This window comes from Malassezia restricta, chromosome VI (genome assembly GCF_003290485.1).
Source record: "Malassezia restricta chromosome VI, complete sequence".
In the NCBI taxonomy this organism is placed as follows: domain Eukaryota; kingdom Fungi; phylum Basidiomycota; class Malasseziomycetes; order Malasseziales; family Malasseziaceae; genus Malassezia; species Malassezia restricta.
Genome location: NC_040198.1, coordinates 1 through 19,642, shown reverse-complemented (window position 1 = coordinate 19,642; position 19,642 = coordinate 1). Strand labels below are relative to the sequence as shown.

Sequence of the window (19,642 nt, the reverse complement as noted above, 5' to 3'; positions counted from 1 at the left end):
GTGTGACTGCCATCGCAGGTGATAAAGCAGATAATTGATTGGATCAATGATCGCTGAACACGTGTTTTACAAACAGCGCCTGACGACTGGAAACACGCAACCCACTGACGGGTAAGCAGAGGTGGCGGAAATTCGAATCCTCTTTCTGACGACGACGACGACGCGAAATCGAAGCAAACGCAACAACGTTGTGATTGTCTTCGCTGGACACTCAGTTTAATTTACTGTTTGTCTACTCGAAAGTCGTCGGCCACACCCGTACTCTTCGTAGTGCGTGGATCCTTCCGGTCGAATCACGAAAGACCGTCCCCTGGTTGCTTTAACTGACCTATTGAGCAAGTTTTGCTTTCTTGTTCAACAAGGATGATCGGTCACCAGTTTGCACCGTCGGTGGCTCCCGTGCGCCCGGTCAAGGAGGTACAATTTGGGATTCTGAGTCCGGAGGAGATTGTGGGTATTACATGTCGCGTGTGGTAGCAGAATACTAATACTTTATTTACAGCGTGCATTCTCTGTTTGCAAAGTCGAGTTTCCAGAAGTGAAAGATGATGCCACAGGGAAGTACAGAGTCGGAGGTCTGTCAGATCCAAGGCTAGGCACCATCGACAGGAACTATAAGTGTCAGACATGCGGTGAAGGCATGGCAGAGTGTCCGGGGCACTTCGGACACATTGACTTGGCTCGCCCTGTCTTCCACGTTGGTTTCTTGGGAAAGGTAAAAAAGCTTTTGGAATGTGTTTGCGTTCATTGCGGCAAGCTCAAGGCTGATCCTGTGAGTAAATCTCTTGCACAGCCGCCTGCTAACACATACAGATTTCCGACCCTGTATTTAAGAGTTTGTTACAATCAACTCGTGTTAATCGTAAGAGGCGATTTCAGCGAGTTTGGGAGTACTGCTCAAAAATCAGCATATGTGAAGCAGATGAAGGAAAAGACGAGGATGAGTTCGGGGAGGTGACGCAGCCCAAAATCGGGCATGGAGGATGCGGTCGCCAACAGCCAGCCATCCGGAAAGAAGCACTGAAGCTCTTTACGGCATGGCGTCAGAGTAAAGACGAAGATGGCGATGAAATTGGTCGCATCGCTCAAACAGAAAAGCGTCCCCTTCCTGCATCGGAGGTGCACACGATTTTAAAGAAGGTATCCCCCGAAGATGTTGTAACACTCGGTCTATCCGAAGATTTTGCCCAGCCAGATTGGATGGTTCTCACAGTGCTTCCTGTGCCACCACCTCAAGTACGTCCAGGTGTGACGGAATTTGGTAGTGGTTTGGGACAGGATGATTTGACTTACAAATTGGCTGACATTATCAAGGCGAGTGCTAATCTTCGCCGAATGGAACAGGAGGGTGCGCCTGCTCACATATTAAATGATTTTGCCGATCTGTTACAATATCACTCGGCAACGTACATGGATAATGACATTGCGGGTCTACCACAGTCGTTGCAATCTTCTGGTCGACCTGTGAAAGCACTTCGTGCGCGCTTGAAAGGAAAAGAGGGTCGTTTGCGTGGTAACTTGATGGGTAAGCGTGTTGACTTTTCGGCCCGAACAGTTATTACGGGTGATCCTAACATTGAACTTGATCAAGTTGGTGTCCCCAAGAGCATTGCTCGTAACCTTACATATCCAGAGCGTGTAACGCCATACAATCGTGCTTACCTCTCTGAACTGGTAAGGAACGGTCCAAATGAATACCCCGGTGCTCGCTATGTCATTCGTGACACTGGCGAGCGTATTGACTTAAAGTACAACCGTCGCGGTGATATTGCTTTGCAAGCTGGATGGATTGTTGAGCGCCACCTCAAAGACGGTGACTATGTGCTGTTTAATCGACAGCCTAGTCTGCACAAAATGAGTATGATGGCTCACCGTGTGAAGCTTATGGATTACTCAACTTTCCGTCTAAATCTCAGTGTCACACCACCTTACAATGCTGACTTTGATGGTGATGAAATGAACTTGCACGTGCCACAGAGTGAAGAAGCCCGGGCAGAGCTGGCGCAGATTGCATGGGTCCCTCGTCAGATTGTCTCACCTCAAGCTAACAAGCCAGTGATGGGTATTGTGCAAGACACTCTCTGTGGCATTCGAAAGTTTACTGTTCGTGACTGTCTTATGGATTATGACCAAGTCCAAAATATCCTTATGTGGTTGCCTGATTGGGACGGAATTGTACCACAGCCATGTATTTTAAAACCGAAGCCATTTTGGTCTGGAAAGCAGCTGCTGTCACTGTGTATTCCTAAAGGTATTAATGTCTTCTTGGGTGATGCTAAGGCTGCGAATAACAACTTTTTAAAAGATGATGGTGTACACATTGAAAATGGTGAAATTATGTACGGTGTGATTAACAAAAAAGTCGTTGGATCCTCGGCTGGTGGTCTTATTCATATTATTTTCCGTGAGCGAGGACCAGTCGTGTGTCGTGACTTCTTTGGTGGTGTTCAGCGTGTTGTCAATTATTGGCTTCTGCACAATGGTTTCTCTATCGGCATTGGTGACACAGTGGCTGATAAAGCAACCACAGCAAACATCAATGAAACCATTGCGAGGGCCAAAGCTGGTGTTATGGATCTTATTCAGGCTGCCCGTCACGATTGGCTCAAGGCGGACCCTGGTATGACGTTGCGTGAGTCTTTCGAAGCTAATGTTAATCGGATTCTCAACAAAGCTCGTGATGATGTCGGCTCTCACGCTGAGCAAAACCTGCCAGACTGGAACAACGTCAAGCAGATGGTAATTGCTGGTTCCAAAGGTTCATTTATCAACATCTCTCAGATGTCCGCTTGTGTCGGCCAGCAATCTGTCGAAGGTAAACGCATTCCATTCGGATTCCGACACCGCAGTCTGCCACATTTTACCAAAGATGACTTCACACCTGAAAGTCGTGGCTTTGTCGAAAATTCATATCTTCGTGGCTTGACGGCCCATGAATTTTTCTTCCACGCAATGGCTGGTCGCGAGGGTCTTATCGACACTGCTGTGAAGACCGCAGAAACAGGTTATATTCAGCGCCGACTCGTTAAGGCCCTGGAAGATGTGACTATCTGCTATGACGGAACTGTACGGAACTCGACCAACAATGTCATTGAGTTCGCATATGGTGAAGACGGTATTGATGGTGCCATGGTTGAGCGTCAGAAACTGATAACTCACGGATTGAATGACAAAGAATTCCGTCGCCGCTTCAAGGTGGATCTTAGTCATGGTGGATTCAAAAAAGGTACCCTGCGTGCAGGTCTGGGTGACTGGTCTCCTGAGCTGGAACAATTATTGGAAGAAGAATTTGAGCAATTGGCAAAAGATCGCAAGACTCTGCGCACTGAAATTTTCCCAACAGACCGTGTGGATACGTACTTACCTCTTAATATCGCCCGTCTCGTTCTAAATGCTCAGCAGATCTTCCACATCGATCCGCGTAGATCCAGCGACTTGTCGCCGTTTGAAATTGTGGATGGGTTAAAGCGTGTGCTTGCTAATCTTTTGGTTGTCCGTGGCGACGATAGGATTAGCCGAACGATGCAAGAAAATGCTACTCTGCTATTTAAGATCCACCTTCGATCTTTCCTTTGTACTAAGCAGGTCATTGAGGTCCATCACCTAACACGCGAAGCATGGGAATGGATTCTTGGCGAGATCGAGGGACAGTTTGCGCGCAGTGTTGCACAACCTGGTGAAATGTGCGGTACGCTTGCTGCTCAAAGCATTGGTGAACCTGCAACACAGATGACGCTTAATACGTTCCACTATGCTGGTGTGTCGAGTAAGAATGTGACACTTGGTGTACCTCGATTGAAAGAAATCATCAATTGCGCTGAGAACATCAAGACACCGTCGGTCACTGTATACTTGCATCCGAAGTATAGCGCGTCATCTGAATCGGCCAAGATTATCCAGACAGCATTGGCGTACACGACATTGCAGACAGTTACGTCAGCAGTGGAAGTGTTCTATGACCCTGATCCGAGTTCAACAGTGATCCCGGAGGATCGCGACTTTGTTGACGCATTCTTTGCTATTCCTGATGAAGAAGTAGAAGCTAGTCTGGAGCGTCAGTCTCCTTGGCTATTGCGTCTTGTATTGGATCGTGCGCAGATGCTGGACAAAAATCTGACTATGGCAGAGGTGGCCTCCAAGATCGGTGCCATGTTTGGCAAGGATATTTTTGTTACGCATTCGGAAGACAACGCGGAAGAACTGGTGTTGCGTATCCGTATTGTCGACAATGATCCTGACAAAGAAGTACAAGGTGAAGAAGACGTGTTTTTGAAAAGTCTTGCGCAGCAAATGCTGACGGACATTGCTCTAAAGGGTGTACCTGGTATTTCTAAGGTTTTCATTGTCAAGCAAGACAAGTCGACGCGTCGGTTTGACCCGGAGACAGGTGAATGGGATACGCTGAAGGAGTATGTGTTAGAAACAGATGGTACGAACCTGAAGGATGTTCTTGCGGTTGATGGTGTGGATGTTTCGCGGACCCTTTCAAACAACTGCGTTGAGGTTTTCCGTGTGTTTGGAATTGAAGCAGCGCGTGGCTCACTGCTGAAAGAAATTCGCAATGTCATTGAGTTTGATGGTTCGTATGTCAACTATCGACACCTTGCTTTATTGGTGGATATCATGACGAGCCAAGGCACACTCATGGCAATCACTCGACATGGTATTAACCGTACTAATCAGGGTGCATTGATGCGTTGCACATTCGAAGAAACGGTTGAGATTCTAATGGAAGCTGCATCTATGGGTGATATGGATGACTGTAAAGGAGTAGGCCAGAATGTTCTTCTGGGTCAAATGGCGCCTATGGGAACTGGCTCATTCGAGTTGAATCTTGATGTTGATATGCTAAAGGATGTGGTTGTGAATCGTGATCAGTCTTACGCCAACCTTTGGGCATCTAGATTGGGTATGGACAACGACGATATGGGCTCGCGAACTCCAGGTGGTATGACGCCATACGATGCTGGTTCACCAAATATTGATGATGGATTCAGCGTCCAACAACAGGCTAGCTTCTCGCCTTTGGTTCAAGTGGGTGGTGATGAAGGTAGCTATGGTGATTATCTTAGCATGGGACAAAGTCCCATGCGTACGCCACTCGGTGCACAAAGTCCGGGCTATGGCTTAGCACCGACTTCGCCTGGGTATGTGCCTACGAGTCCAGCATACAATGCAACAAGTCCTGCCTTGGGTGCGATGAGCCCGTGGGTCGGAGCTGCGGGTGCGACCTCACCGGCTTACAGTCCAACATCGCCGCAGATTTTTGCTGGTGCGACTTCGCCTGCTTACAGTCCCGCAAGTCCAAGTTACTCGCCCTCGAGTCCGATGATTGGCGCTGGAAATGTGCGAAGCACGTATACGTCTCGTATGTCACCTGCGAGTCCAAACTATTCGCCGACAAGCCCGGTATACTCACCCACTTCCCCGGCTTATTCACCAACTTCTCCTCAGTACTCACCAACTTCACCAGCTGGAACAAGGGGTCGTCGTTCGGGTGCAAGTGGACCAAAGTACTCGCCTACTTCTCCTCAGTATTCCCCGACGTCGCCGCAGTATTCGCCTACGTCCCCTCAGTACTCTCCGACGTCGCCGCAATACTCGCCCACTTCTCCTCAGTACTCCCCGACGTCTCCGCAGTACTCGCCCACTTCTCCGCAGTACTCTCCAACGTCGCCGCAATATTCGCCAACGTCGCCACAGTACTCTCCAACGTCGCCGCAGTACTCTCCAACGTCTCCGCAATACTCGCCGACGTCGCCACAGTATTCACCGACTTCACCGCAATACTCACCAACTTCTCCACAATACTCACCCTCTTCGCCGCAGTATTCGCCCACTGGCAGTGGGGCTGCCGGTGCCGCTTCGCCTCGTCGCAGTCGTATGACGAGCAAGCCTACGTGGCAACGTTGAGGGTAGTTTATTGAATCCCAGCCTATATCTACAGACCCTTAGAAAACCCAAAAAAGGTATTGATTGTAGCTGTATCCAGTCGAAGTGTGTGGAGATTCGTGACTTGCTACATGCATCCGCTTGTAATAACAGATATAAGTGAGCTTAGTGCGCGAGATAAAGCGCTCTGCAGACGAGGTAAGTTCTTCCTTGCTAATAGTAGCTGGGTATGATGGCGTGGAGCGTATTTTGAGCGACTCTGTAGCATCACTCGCTAAAAATTTGAATGCTACAGAGACCCATGCAAGACACATTCGAATGACGGTAGAGCGAGCTGTTGCTCCTGTGCAATGTTCTATCTGGAATTTGTTGGACGGTTTTGAAGATTCTGTTGTTTTAGGAACTCCAGGAGAAGATGAAGAAAGTAAAGATGTAAGCTTTGGAATGCAATCTGTACGTGAAAACCAGCCCGGGGTTGTATCATCAGGTGTTCTTACGCTCGACGCGTGCTTGAATGGTGGATTTGCTCGAGGAATGGTATCAGAGGTTGTGGGCGAAAGCTCTGTTGGGAAAACTCAGCTCTGTTTGTATGTGGCGGTCTGTACAGCGCTAGGGTTGCACACTACAATGCACAGACCGGCAGCCCATTCTGTCATAAGTGGTGGAAGTGGAAGAACTGTGGCACTGATAGCGACCAAAGGAAGAAGTGCTGCCCAGCATATGGTGAATCGAATGGCTGAAATGGCTCGAGAGATTCTAGGCGAATGGTACGAAAAACAGGGTACCTACCCTGCAGACTATATACACAATCGTGTGGAAGACGGTGTGAGACTGGTACTCGAGAACGTGTATTTGGCGTGCGCCTTTACATTTGACACAGCAGAGCATCTGCTACGTTATACTTTGCCTGGTCTTATAACAAGAAAGAGACACACGTCGAATCCTGTGGAGCTCGTCGTGGTAGACAGTATACCACCTCTCCTTCAAGAGGATTTTCATGAAACAGCTCTTCCAGAAACATCTGCATCATTTCACAGTGTTCGTGCCTTCAGACTGCATGAATTGGCGAGTTTGCTGAAAAGGCTAGCTGTCGGAACTATAGCCGTCATCGTCACGAATCATGTAAATGATGCATTTGCCCAAGATGCAGCCCTCGTGCAGCGAGCGCTTGCTGATGATGAGATTCCATGGTCTAAAGCGGATCTCGAGATACCATATCGTAAATGGCAACAAACCATTTCGTTTCCGTTGAATTATACCCTACAGGCGGCCCACTTTTCGGGGCTGCTTGCTTATGTTCCGCGTAAAGAAAATTGTGACATAACCATGACCACTTTTCTTGCTGAGCGGGATTCAAAGGTGGCTCAACTAGGCCTAGTATGGACAAATTGCATTAATGCGCGATTCCTGTTGACACATGATCGAAATAAAAGCAGGAATGACCATGGAATACGTCGTTTTCGAGTCGTATTCTCGCCATTGTGCACGGAGAGTAATGGAGAAGTGTATATTAGAATCACCCGCCAAGGTATTCAAGCTTCTTTCAAGTAGCAATCAAGAATACATGCAGGATGCCAATGTATGGAATGCCAGCTACTTGGGATGTAGACTATATAAGAAGATACGTCAATGAATGTCTAGCGAGTTTTGAGCTTGGTTGGATCCGCCGGCGAAGAAGCTGAGGCGGCTGCTGTGCGGTTAGCAGTATTAGCAGGTTCGGGTTGGTTCCTACTAATACTGAGCACAGTGCAAGCGTAACGCGTAACTAAGTCTGTGAGCATCAAGTATCCTTTACGGAGTGCGGGAGGGCAGGATGGATGCTGCGTCATCTTGTCGAGCTCAGCACGAACATGTTGCATCGCAGCACGTGTGAAGCTGCTCATATAAAAGCGCAGGCGCAAGAAGTGTGCATACAGAAGCGGGGCCAAGAGCGAATTGCGAAACAGAATGGCTCCAAAAAGAACACGAATGAAAATAATCACCTCAGAGTACGACACAAAGCGCATAGCAAGGTCATAATTCTGCTTCACCCAAGTCTGAATAGACTTGGATAGGTCGCCACCTGCAGGCGAAGATGTGCCATCAGCATTCCGTGCTGCAGGCACCATGGAAGGTAGAATGGTAGTGCGGGTGAACGTGAGAAGATGGAAGAGAGAAAAGGTGATGTAGGGGATAAGAGTCACTGCACAAAGTTAGAACGCGACTTGCTACACATACAGGAAATAGGCTTGATCCAACACCAATACATTGCGATCACCAGGTATTGGACGTTCTCATCCATGAGAGCACGCTGCAAATACGACTTTTCTGTGCGTGGAACACCAAAGCTCTTATAGATGACGACGCCGTAGCTGACTATAGCACCGAGATACGCCAGGCGGTACCACAAATCGTAACCGGTCCAGGAGAATGCAGCCACGGCAAGCCAGTATCGCATACCGGCAAAGAAGGTGAGAAAGTGACCAGCGGCCCAGACAAGATGCGGAGCACTAGCTTTTAGCTTTCATGTCAGATCTGTGCGGCAGGCACAATACGTACCATTTCACTTGGTCAGTGGGCGAAAGTGGATGTGCCGCGTCATATGGTGGTCGGGCAACGACAAGTGTGCTGACTAACTTCTCGGCCGATATTAAGGCCCGTCAATCCTACGCTGCAGGTATCCAAGTCTTGAAACTTGCTGGCGCGGTTACGGCACCAGAGACGTGAGGTGTTTTTAACTTGAGCTTCCTATAGCAGCGAGGCTCCGGACATGTCGCTCCCGCAGCATTGGTCGGACATTCAAAGGCATGTCCTGGATCGCGGTGTATGGACACGAATGCACGCACGGATGTCTGCCCGCTCTAGAGTCACGAACCTGGGTGTCGCATTACTAACTTGTGCCCTTATAATTTCATTGCTTTTCAACACCAGAAGCCGTAAGGTATATGTTCCTGTCGTATCAAATGTTCAATCTGCTGACGAACACCCGGCCTTCAACATACACCTGCGCGATTCTGTGCCTGCATACCCTGGTGCTCAGGAGTCTCCACTGACACATTTGGTTATAGTGGCAGGTCATGCCATATGGAAAGGAGATGACCCAGCACTTATTATGAATGACACAAGCTGGCTACTTGAAGACTATCAGCGAGGAGGAAGCGTGAAAACCTTCGTCAAGCATATTGAAGAGGGATTAAAAATCGCTGTTGAAGACAAGTCTAGTTTGCTCGTGTTTAGTGGTGGTCAGACTCGTCGACAGTCGTGGAAAACAGAGGCCGAATCTTACTATCATTTAGCCCTGACAATGTCTAAAGGATTGCCATTTTTTAGCGATTCACAAGAAGACCCATCTCAGTCTCGTCTGCCATTTGAGCCACTCGACAAATCCGAGACAGCGCGTGCCTCACGCTACATGAGTACTAATGAGCATTTCGACCTTGGCCGCTTGCGAATGACAACGGAAGATTACGCTTTGGACAGCTTCCAGAATTTTCTGTTCAGTATTGCTCGGTTTTATGAGTTCACCGGCACATATCCCCAAAAGATTACAGTGGTGAGTTATGAGTTCAAGAAGCGTCGCTTTGTCGATTTGCATGCACATGCTCTTCGTTGGCCCTCGAACAAGCTGATTCCTGGCGGTACACAACGCCTAAATTACGTGGGCATCGATGATGAGCCGAACAGTCCTTCCATACCCAAATTGCATGATTCTGCATATGATCTTTTCGAGGTCGATATGTATGGTTGCTATGGACGACTGTTGGAAAAACGCAGGAAGCGAAATAGTGGCCGTCGCCTCCCTCCCTACTCAAGCACGGCACCTGAGCTTGCGGGCCTTGTGGATTGGTGTCCTGCCATTAATTCTCGCTTGAGAGGCTTGTACCCAGGCTGGCTTCCCTGGGACCCACGTGCCTCCACTGGCCTGGGGCGTGGTGCACAAGTGATACTTGAGCAAAATGGTGGCAAGTTCGTGAAAGCAGAATATTTGCCGGACGGCAAGAAGATTGTCTAGGAACCTAATTAATATGCATGGGCGTACGGGCGCGCCTTGTCCATAGCCCGATCAAGAGCATTGTATGTGCGAGAAATAGGGATATTGATGACAATGTTGTCGAGGGGAATACATTCCATGACCATTCGATTATGACAGGGATCGCGATGCTGCACTTGTGAGTAACACGGGCAACGTACCGAAGTGGCAGGGACCATGTAGTGGACCATGTCAGGAGTGGAAGTTGGAAAGCATACCAGCTGTAAAACTGATAGTGAAGGCTGCGTGCAAAAGTCATACCGATAAGGTTGCTCGTACACAGCACCCGCACGATAAAGGATGCAGTCATCGGATGACTATCGCCTTTCCATCTGGATGAGACCCATTTCCATCCCTCCTTCGAAATATTGGTCCATTGATGCACGCCAAAGACGCATAAAATGAAAACGTGTAATCCAAGCAACACTTTGGATGTTGCTGGGTGTGAAAAGATTTTTTCACCCAGGAACCGCCAATTGACCGTCCATTTAAACAGAAACATGCGAGAAAAGTCGAAGGCATTGGATACATATGCTTGAGGATCTCGCAAAATGAAAGGTAGACCTAGGATACCTTGAGTTCCACCAACAATAACACCGACATGCAACATGGTGGATGTAGCACCGATGGCCCTGAACAGTATTACCAAAAGACCAGGAAGGTAGAGCAATGCATTCATCTTGATTGAAAGAGCGAGCGAGTATGAAATGCACGCAGCTTTCCAGCGGCGACAACACAAAAGATACATGCATAAATACATGAAAAAGATAGAAAGAGGGTCATTAAAAAGGCGTAAGAGGTAAATTGAGTGTAAACGCTTGGAAAATGCCAAGAATAGGATCAAAATGGGTGGTGCTTTGGCTAAACGATAGAGTTGGGAAACAAGGAACAACGTGGATATGTACAAGATACCAAAAGTGACTTGTGCTGGTAGTAAATAGGCACCGTGATCGGTAAGGTGGTCTAAAATAGCGTACGCGTACAAGTGGCCGGCCGGGTAAACGCAAGGACCGGTCCCGTTCGGAGGATCGATATAGGTGTAGGTACGCTCACCATCCAAAAACAATTGCGCCTGCTGGAGATAGGTTTGAAAATCGATTTCTGTGTATGGGACGAAGCGAATGATGCTTGCCGTTAATAGGCAGTCAATCGTGCATACAAGAAATGTAAGAGGCACATATCCTGTATGTGCGATAAAAAGAGCGTGAAGATGATGGAGAAGGGTGGCAGAATACCGTGCCCGTTTGTGGGTCATGTATAAGGTGCAAAGTTGTGCCGAGTGGAGAACGTGTCTCCCTCCCCGCTACAGTGTTGATCAGAGTCACCAAGGCATGAGTCATTTCTCATGTTTGGCTCAGAGCAGAGCAGGTATGTATATCCAGAATATATCTAGCGACTTACATTCAGAAATGGCTCTCTTTGGTGTGCCTCAAACATGATGGGACATGGAGATAAGAGCGATGAACCCATTCGAGGCTGTCCTAACGCCTTGTCAATGCTGACCAAGAATGAAGAAACACGCATAGAGTACTTGTCTTCTCTTGAACCAGAGGAAGATGGAACAGGAAATGTCGAGTACAAGTTCCAAATTCTTCCTTCCTCTGCTGATCGGTTTGACCGACTGGTGACGCAGCTCAACTGGCGACTCACCGAGGGGGATGGGCTTTGTATGTATGAAGTGGGTGTATTAGACGACGGTACATTGGCCGGGATACCAAGAGAAGACATGCGAAAGAGTCTTGCAAACCTGTGTGCTATGGCTCAGGTTCTTGATGCCAAGCCGGAAATCTGCCGTCTCATGATGATCCGCACAGGTGAGGATGACGGACCAACGGTGCACATTTTGTCTGATGACGACGAGGCACGAGTACATTTGGGAATAGAAGCTGGTCTCCCAGATGCTGAGGTGGTAGGTGTGCAGATACCACGGGACACACCACTCATACGACTTGCACCGCCTTTGCACAGGGACGTATTTCGGCTACGACCTTATCAACAAGGTGAAAATGATGATGGCAGATTCATGTCCGATCCGACGACCGTAACATCTCCCAATATACCTACAGATGCTCGAATAGAGCAGCGACGATCTAAGGTCAATCAGCGACGAGTACTGAGATTAGAACGATTCGAGGCAGCGATCGAGAGGGGCGCAGGCAAGGAAATTTCTGTACAGAGCCTGTCAAACTGTAGGGGTGGAATGCCGTCTCGTGAAGTTGCAGAATGCTTGTATATGGCTGAGGTCGTGATTAGGCTACAGAACGACTTTTACATAGACTACACCTCATTGTAGTCACCCTAATATGGCCCGATGGCCCGATTTTTGCTTGAGCGCAATCACTCGAATTATCGGCCGGCTCCACGTTGACATTGCGCCGTGTAATGCCATGACACTTGATCCGACCTTCGCCGGTAAAGCAGGACCACAAAGGTATGTATAGCTGTATTGCATTAATATAATATAGAACAACTAAAGGCTCTTTGAAGCACAAAATCCTACCAGAAGAGCCGGAGCGCAACCCGGAGGCAGCCGTGCCCGAGATGGAGGATACGCCCGCTGTCCTGTATTGGGATGATGATGGCGACATCAATAATGAGGATATGTCGCATTTGCATCATATACCTGAAGGTAATATGCGCCGTGATGCTTTGCGTTTAACACGAAAGGCGCGCTCACGTTTGCCTCGGGTAACAGCCTACAGCACGGCTACGTCGTACAAACTACCTGAACTGATTCGATGGCTCCAAACCCGGAAAGCGTCGCATGAGACGAACGTCATTCGTTTTGACGAGTGTGTCTACACGACTTACACGTATCAGCACGTTGATGAAGCCCGTGGATTGCCAAGCACATCACCATGGGTGCTGGAACGGGGGCGCCCTCCGTTCCGACTGGATCATAGTAGGACACCCACTGGTGACCTGTTAGGTGTGCCGGAACTCCATCAAGATTCACCTGCACTTGATCATGGTCTTCAGACCATCACGGAAGAAGGCGAGGGTGGCAGCGAGAGACCAAAGCAGGAAACGACGCCGCCTGCTCAGTCATTGGTGCGAAAGCCTGTGCATTACGTGCCAGAGGTGTTTTTCATGGAATATGGCACGGTTGTCATCTGGGGCATGTCTCTAACGGAAGAAAAGAGAATGCTTCGTGAGCTGCGCAAGTTTGAAGTGGAGCGGCTCGCTGCTGAAGACGTCGAGTGCGAAGATCTCAGTTGGTATTTGGCTGACTACAGTCGTATATACAACGACGTGATTACATTGCGCCGTGGATCGAGCTATATGACAAAGTTATCTCTTTCGCATGCTTTGGCTCAGTCCACAAAAATTAGCTTTTTTGAGAGTGTGATCGAGGCCACTATTGATACGACGAAGGACATTCCGCGGAGTATTGCGGAGAGCGGCAAAGTTGGCATGCCGCCCATTGACATTATGAAGAATATTGGTCACCTGTTCATTCTGCGGATGAATATCCACCTGGTCGGCTCGGTGGTGGACTCGCCCGAGATCTTTTGGTCGCAGCCGGATCTCGAACCGCTCTACGCTGCGGCACGAAGTTACTTGGAGATTCAGCCACGAATTGACCTGTTGAATATTCGTGTTGAGGTTCTGCAAGACATGCTACAATTATTGAAGGATCAGGCTACATCAAGTCACTCAGAATGGCTGGAAATTATTGTAATCATATTGATCGTGTTAGAGTACGTGTAAGCAACATGACTAATGGCACGCAGGATTATATTGGGCGTGGCGACAAGTGCGTGCATGCATTGGCTGACGAAACAGTGTTGGTGGACCTGTACGCGTAACCCCACGTGGCTATGTAGATCGGGGCGAGTTAGAAAAAAACTGACATCCATGACACATTGCATCGTTGGACAGAAGACGTCATGGGAGAATCGAATACACCCCTAGTTGATGGGCTCTTTCCTATCTGTACCAAGGATGTATTCGATGCATATCATGATCCCAGTGTGCATATTTTCTTGTCCATTGTGTTTGGTATATTTGGATTAGTGTTTCTTTATTACGCCATTGCGCGTCGACCCAGATTTGAGTACTTTTTGTTATTCGCCGTGTGCGCATTACAGGTTGGTGCTTTTATACTTCGCATCTATTCAGACATCACAGATGCATTCATTGCATTGATGGTGTACTCTGCTGCCATTGCTGTAGCAGTTGGCGTGATGTACAGCATGCTGGTTCGATGGACCTGGATTGCAGACAGGTACTATGGCAAGCGGGTGTTTGACCGCGGCTATGGTAATAACGTGGTGATCGGAGTTGTCTCTGTGGTTCTTGCTGGCTTGCTTGTTGCCGGTATCTGGGTCGCATCGACCATTTGGGTGGTTTACCTAGCGCTCATCCTAGTCATGTGGCTTACATCGAACGTATACTTGGGCATCCACCGACGAATGAAACCATCGATGGAAGAGCGCGCTATTGTGATGAGCACAATGGAATCAAGGCTCGGATATGCACCTCTTGTGACAAGCCATAAGCAGTTGGACAATATGCTTGTGTTTATGATCGTGTTGCTCACAGTTGAACTTGTCAAGACCATTTTTCTTACCGTTTGTTTTGTACTCATTCCTTTGTTCTTCATCACGCCGCTGTACTACATTTTTTCGATCATTCCAGACTTGGCTTATGTCGTCCTGCTGGCCAATAGTGAGACGATGCCACTATTTGAGCACGGTAGGCACGTTCCAGAAGTTCGTGCAGAGGTCTTCAGCCAAACGCAACATTCCCAACCCCTCGATTCGGCCATGGTGCAGTCATACCCAACGGGATCCGTACCCCAATCACATTTTAGAACATCAGAACCCATGTCGGTGACAGTAATTCCACAGTAATTGTCTATAGTACTAGAATCATGCTGTTTGTGTGACTACGACTGTCTTCGTGACATCTTCGGTGGTAGAAGGCTTGTGGATAGTGACAGTGCCCGTAGTTGATGTAACATAGACAGTAGACATTGTACGCTTGTCTTTACCCTCCGGGAGAGTGCGGTATTCAGGGATGTCAACGGCGCACACGGCGTCCTTAGGCGAACCAGGGGGGCAAGCTACCGTGGTGAATGTTGGCTTGGAGTTGATCTCTGGCTCGCCGACAGCACAGGAAGCACCCTTTGAAGAGCCAGAGGGGCACGCGACTGGGCGAGCAGCTGCCGCGCCTATAGCTGCGAGGAGGATGGCAATAAACTTCATCTCTAGTGAAGATTGCTTGTCAGCTAGCCATTAGTATATATATTCATTTAAATTTTTCGAACTTCTGTCATAGTTCGTGCTATGGTCGTTTCATCGCAAGCCAATCATGACAAGCCAAAAAGCACAGTCAACCGAGCAAGTCGTGCATAGAACGCGCCAATGAAAAATAGTATTGACGGTTGATTACTCATCTTATGCTGTCTCGACCAGCGCTACAAGCTAGAACTGGGCCGAAAATTTCAGAATAAGAACTCGCATGCCAAGACAGGTGCATCCAAGCGCATGCATAGCCTAGATGATATACAGGGCATGCAGCACTACACAGTGGAAATCAATCCGTAGGCCCATATGCCAAGCATTTTGTTGATGGATCATGTTTCTCCCCACAGAATCATGTCAGCTCCGCATTTCGCATGATTCGCTCTGTTCGTATAGTGCCACTTTTAGCTCCATGTACCTGGGGTGCGTGCACTGCACGCGGAGTGTGATACAAATTTGAAATATAGGTCGCATTCGAGCTGTGAATTGGTCCTGAAGCATCTGCCATGTACAACAGCCCTGTATTGCGTGTGCCGCCTGTTGATTCACGTATAGCGTCTCATCGCAGAATGTGTAAATTATGAAGAAACACGCATGTGCAGTGACAATGCCAGCGCAGATGCGCAGCACATGCACCATATTCGAATCTGTTGAAATACCGTGGCATGAAGAGGCGATTCCATGCTGCTGATGCAGTAACAGCAATTTAAGCCACTGAAGGGAACAAGTAACAAGGCGAAGATGCGAAGATTGCTTCAGCCCTGATTTTATTTCCGTACTGTTTTTAGCAGGCTAGTGGGCGCAGCGCTCACCAAAAGGGACCCTTTTTCATTGCTAACCAGTATTCAGCACAGGTGTGCTAAAGGCGCTCGCTCGCTGTTTCTCGAAAAAGAATGACTTTTTGATTTGCATGCGCACTGGACGATAATAGCCAGCGCAAGAGCGCGACTAGCGAAATAGAGGAGAATGTGCCTCCTATTGATGTAGGTGCGCTTTGATGATAGGAGATATTATAATCGAGAGCAGAATGACAATGACAAGTCGAACATCTCTGTTTCGATCTTTTCACCCGCTACTTGGTGTGAAAACATCGCGAAATACAGGTGGGCATGGAAGAAAGGGGGTCTGTGGGAGAGTCTGTGAGCGTGGTATGTCTCAGCAAAAAAATGTGTCAAGTAAGATGAAACTCGAGATAGCCTAATGTTTGGACGCTTTCCTGTGAAGCACAGTGCATCTTTGAAGTGGCATGTTCAACAATCAGGTGGTTTCTTGCCCGCACATTACCAGCGTTGCTTTCTTGGACATGTTTCTCATCGGGTTGGTGTGCCTCCACGAGGAGTCTTGAATTATAACCTGGATAATCCAAAAAGGGCCCGATTTGTATCCATTTGCAAAAGCAACACCAGACCTCTTGAACGGATGAGCACAGCAGAGTTGCCAAACATAGACACCACAAGGGATACATCTAAAGTAATACTGACACCATAAAGATGGAAAACGTCTGCATGCAAGAGCCATGCTAAAGCTTCGATACCCTGTTCTTTTCACTCGAACCGGCTCATACGGCGAGGGTGATCCTTGTCCATAAAGCAGCAAGCTTTGCACGCACGACATTCGAAGGTCGCAGCAGCAAGGTAGCATTCATGCGCAGAGTGAGGCGATGAAGAGGCAATGAAGAGCTGCTGGTTCAAGCACAGCGAGGGCAGGTCCTAGGATAACAAGCGCGGAGTCAATGATATGGCGATTACAGTGGCCACGACCTTCTTATCGACGGTCTTTAGGGACATTGTGAGTGCAGCGCATGTAAGGCGAGTCATCCAGGACCGCCATGCAGTGGACATTACAGACTCATTGGTAGCGCGGATGCATGCAGGCTTGATGGACTCGTGGTACTTTACATTCACGGGGCAAGGCTGCAAAAGCCGTTGCTTACGAGCTTGGACAAGCTAGGACAACAGCCACAGGCACACGCAAGCGATAAAGTAGCCGATAATCAAATCAGACCACGCACAATTATAAAAACTCAAGGCAGTCGCAGTTGGAAGGAAGAGCCGTGCTAGCGTGTGATATTCGGGTTGGACGCGGCACTGCGACGGGCAGGGTGAAACGGGGGACTCGAAGGAGGATGGAAGGAGCATAACCGACAGTAAGAAGCAAGGGCTAGTATTGTGCATCAATTTTATGGCATATATAGACTCGTGGTTATGAGCCAGAAGGAAGAATGCTTATTGACGGAGTAGCGATTAAGGCATAAGAAAAACGCGGCATAACGTTAAGTCACCATAGCAATGAAACTGGAAAAAGGCTCCATTGGGCAAAATGCAAGGATCAGTTAAATCTTACACTGTTAAGATGGAGAAAATTGCCTGTCAGTGCAGAGAGAAAGAGGGCAACTGGGTCGAGACAAGATCTGAGAGGAAGTCTAGAGAGGGAATGGGCTAGCACGGCCCCCACGAAGTGTAGAGGCTTTAGACAGGACCATTATTATAAGAATCAACTAAGATACAGGGTGAACGAGGAAAGGGGTGAGGTGAAAAGTGGCGGCAAGAATGCATGAGACCAAAGCTGGTGCCACCAGAGCTGAAGAACTGAGTGGAGAAGGGACTGAAAGTCTTTACCATTTTATGGTGTAAGGAGACAGTGCGGGGAAGTGGAGATGAAGGCACGAAACGGCGAAAAGGCCTTGGTAGACATGAACCCGGAATCTGGCGCCGCACACATGTGTGGAATGCTCCATCGATAGGGTGCATGAAAAGAATATGATGAATTCAACATGAAGGCAAGAGGTATGCAAAGCATCAGCGAATAGTGTGCATCATTGCGTGTGTGTGTGTGGGGGGGGGGGATTCTAAGGAAACATCACATCCACCTAGAGAGTCAAGGCGAAGATGAGCAGGGCTCGACAAAGTTTATACGACGAGTGTCAAAGTTGCACATGAATGAGTCGAGTTCCATGACAGAAAGGCCGAGAATGTAAATATTTAAGCAGCCCAAAAGCACTTGGTACCAGCGTAGCCAAAGCTGATAGCATCACAGAATGGCTTGAAAGTCCGTCCAAGTGCAATAAGGCAGTCAAACAATTGGACAGGTTGATGTGAGACAAAGTCACCAAAAAGGATTGCCATGCACATGAAACAATGTCTTACAAAGCTACTGTGCTATCGAGCTTATAAAATCGTGTGCACATCGTAGAGACATTTTTTTGGTTACTGCATATTTTTTTTCGAGGCAAGAGAGGCCATTGCGCTGTGTGAGAATCAAGCTTTGAAGACAGTCGCGAGGTATCATGGGCAGAGGGGAAAAATTAGTCATTTGATAGAAAGAATGGATTGACATAGGCTGACGGCGCCAACATTCAAAGAGTGCCGCCTCTATGCACGGCGGAAAAAAGGGGCAGGCACAAGAAACACGATACGCGAAATTTTTGACACGCATGAAATTGACTAAAATACATGTATGCGCCTAGAGCGCAAGAGCACCAGTGATATGCCGTAAAGACGAAAAATTCTTGCGGCGGTTCGATTCATGTGACTTGGGTTTAAAAGGCTGAAAAAAATATTCATGGGTTAATCCATACTATAAAAGCGAGACTTACGTAGCCAAGAGAGACGTAGCGAAGAACACGGGCATGAATCTTAACTCATTGATTTTGACAACGCTCGCACTGGCAATTCAAGCGAACGCATACAGCAAGCGAGTGGACGTTTACGGGTCATGTGAGGGTGATAAGTACTCTATTAAGATGCATTATCACCGTCCGCCAACGATGACAAGTCAAGATCAAGAGGTCTTGAATAAATGCAACAATGATTCTCCAGGATTGCACGGATGGGAATGTGAGCTCAGCTGCGGCAAGGGTCCTGAACTGTGCGAGGAGATTTATGAAATGGTGGAAAAGAAGGGCCCTGCGATCAATCACTGCAAGAAGGCAGGAGAAGCAGGCTCTGCGAAGACAAAAGAAGAATCAGGTACTAAGACGAAGACGGTTGTAAGCACACAAAGTGGATCGACAGCTGGTAGCGATGATCGCGACGAAATGAACACAAAGGAGGACGGGGACTCTGCGGCAAGTGTTAAGGCAGGAGTCATGACAGCACTATTTGGAACCGCTGCCATGTTTGGATTGCTGATTATTTAAACTTTGAGGTAATAGAATGAAAGCAATGCAGTAATTTATAGCGGTGTGAAAGAGAATAATTTGCAGATGTGATTGTGAACCAGGATGGGAGCACAGTGCTTTGGACGATAAGAAGTGATTAGCACGAATATTCGGTGAAGACATGATGCAATTGGAACTGATTCTTGGAGAGTGTGAGTGTGTGAGTGTTAGTGTGTGAGTGTTAGTGTGTGAGTGTTAGTGTGTGAGTGTTAGTGTGTGTTAGTGTTAGTGTTAGTGTTAGTGTTAGTGTTAGTGTTAGTGTTAGTGTTAGTGTTAGTGTTAGTGTTAGTGTTAGTGTTAGTGTTAGTGTTAGTGTTAGTGTTAGTGTTAGTG

The 19,642-nt window shown here is 48.0% G+C and overlaps 10 protein-coding genes across 10 annotated transcripts; 7 read left to right on the top strand and 3 right to left on the bottom strand.

Annotated features, from left to right (window-relative positions):
- Positions 1–363: 363 nt before the first annotated feature.
- On the top strand, positions 364–5,913 carry MRET_3369 (DNA-directed RNA polymerase II subunit RPB1; the record flags this gene model as incomplete). The annotated part of the gene is made up of 3 exons (XM_027629996.1): positions 364–450; positions 503–772; positions 814–5,913. The coding sequence occupies 3 exons, from the start codon at positions 364–366 to the stop codon at positions 5,911–5,913; spliced, it is 5,457 nt and encodes a 1,818-aa protein (XP_027486123.1).
- A 110-nt stretch (positions 5,914–6,023) lies between these two features.
- On the top strand, positions 6,024–7,443 carry MRET_3368 (RAD51-like protein; the record flags this gene model as incomplete). Its single annotated transcript, XM_027629995.1, has 2 exons — positions 6,024–6,090; positions 6,116–7,443. The coding sequence occupies 2 exons, from the start codon at positions 6,024–6,026 to the stop codon at positions 7,441–7,443; spliced, it is 1,395 nt and encodes a 464-aa protein (XP_027486124.1).
- Positions 7,444–7,529: 86 nt separating this feature from the next.
- Positions 7,530–8,433, bottom strand: MRET_3367 (transmembrane protein 33; the record flags this gene model as incomplete). Its single annotated transcript, XM_027629994.1, has 3 exons — positions 7,530–8,074; positions 8,110–8,392; positions 8,431–8,433. The coding sequence occupies 3 exons, from the start codon at positions 8,431–8,433 to the stop codon at positions 7,530–7,532; spliced, it is 831 nt and encodes a 276-aa protein (XP_027486132.1).
- A 208-nt stretch (positions 8,434–8,641) lies between these two features.
- On the top strand, positions 8,642–9,883 carry MRET_3366 (DUF218 domain protein; the record flags this gene model as incomplete). The annotated part of the gene is made up of 1 exon (XM_027629993.1): positions 8,642–9,883. The coding sequence occupies one exon, from the start codon at positions 8,642–8,644 to the stop codon at positions 9,881–9,883; it is 1,242 nt and encodes a 413-aa protein (XP_027486133.1).
- Positions 9,884–9,887: 4 nt separating this feature from the next.
- Positions 9,888–11,156, bottom strand: MRET_3365 (alpha-1,3-mannosyltransferase; the record flags this gene model as incomplete). The annotated part of the gene is made up of 2 exons (XM_027629992.1): positions 9,888–10,032; positions 10,063–11,156. 2 exons carry the CDS (start codon positions 11,154–11,156, stop codon positions 9,888–9,890), a joined length of 1,239 nt encoding a protein of 412 aa, XP_027486130.1.
- Positions 11,157–11,246: 90 nt separating this feature from the next.
- Positions 11,247–12,194, top strand: MRET_3364 (GTP-binding protein; the record flags this gene model as incomplete). The annotated part of the gene is made up of 2 exons (XM_027629991.1): positions 11,247–11,269; positions 11,309–12,194. 2 exons carry the CDS (start codon positions 11,247–11,249, stop codon positions 12,192–12,194), a joined length of 909 nt encoding a protein of 302 aa, XP_027486131.1.
- A 94-nt stretch (positions 12,195–12,288) lies between these two features.
- Positions 12,289–13,710, top strand: MRET_3363 (sporulation protein RMD1; the record flags this gene model as incomplete). The annotated part of the gene is made up of 4 exons (XM_027629990.1): positions 12,289–12,332; positions 12,367–13,602; positions 13,636–13,658; positions 13,688–13,710. 4 exons carry the CDS (start codon positions 12,289–12,291, stop codon positions 13,708–13,710), a joined length of 1,326 nt encoding a protein of 441 aa, XP_027486128.1.
- An 81-nt stretch (positions 13,711–13,791) lies between these two features.
- MRET_3362 (uncharacterized protein) lies at positions 13,792–14,757 on the top strand (the record flags this gene model as incomplete). The annotated part of the gene is made up of 1 exon (XM_027629989.1): positions 13,792–14,757. The coding sequence occupies one exon, from the start codon at positions 13,792–13,794 to the stop codon at positions 14,755–14,757; it is 966 nt and encodes a 321-aa protein (XP_027486129.1).
- An 18-nt stretch (positions 14,758–14,775) lies between these two features.
- On the bottom strand, positions 14,776–15,111 carry MRET_3361 (uncharacterized protein; the record flags this gene model as incomplete). The annotated part of the gene is made up of 1 exon (XM_027629988.1): positions 14,776–15,111. One exon carries the CDS (start codon positions 15,109–15,111, stop codon positions 14,776–14,778), a length of 336 nt encoding a protein of 111 aa, XP_027486126.1.
- A 3,667-nt stretch (positions 15,112–18,778) lies between these two features.
- Positions 18,779–19,288, top strand: MRET_3360 (uncharacterized protein; the record flags this gene model as incomplete). The annotated part of the gene is made up of 1 exon (XM_027629987.1): positions 18,779–19,288. The coding sequence occupies one exon, from the start codon at positions 18,779–18,781 to the stop codon at positions 19,286–19,288; it is 510 nt and encodes a 169-aa protein (XP_027486127.1).
- Between the last annotated feature and the right edge of the window lie 354 nt (positions 19,289–19,642).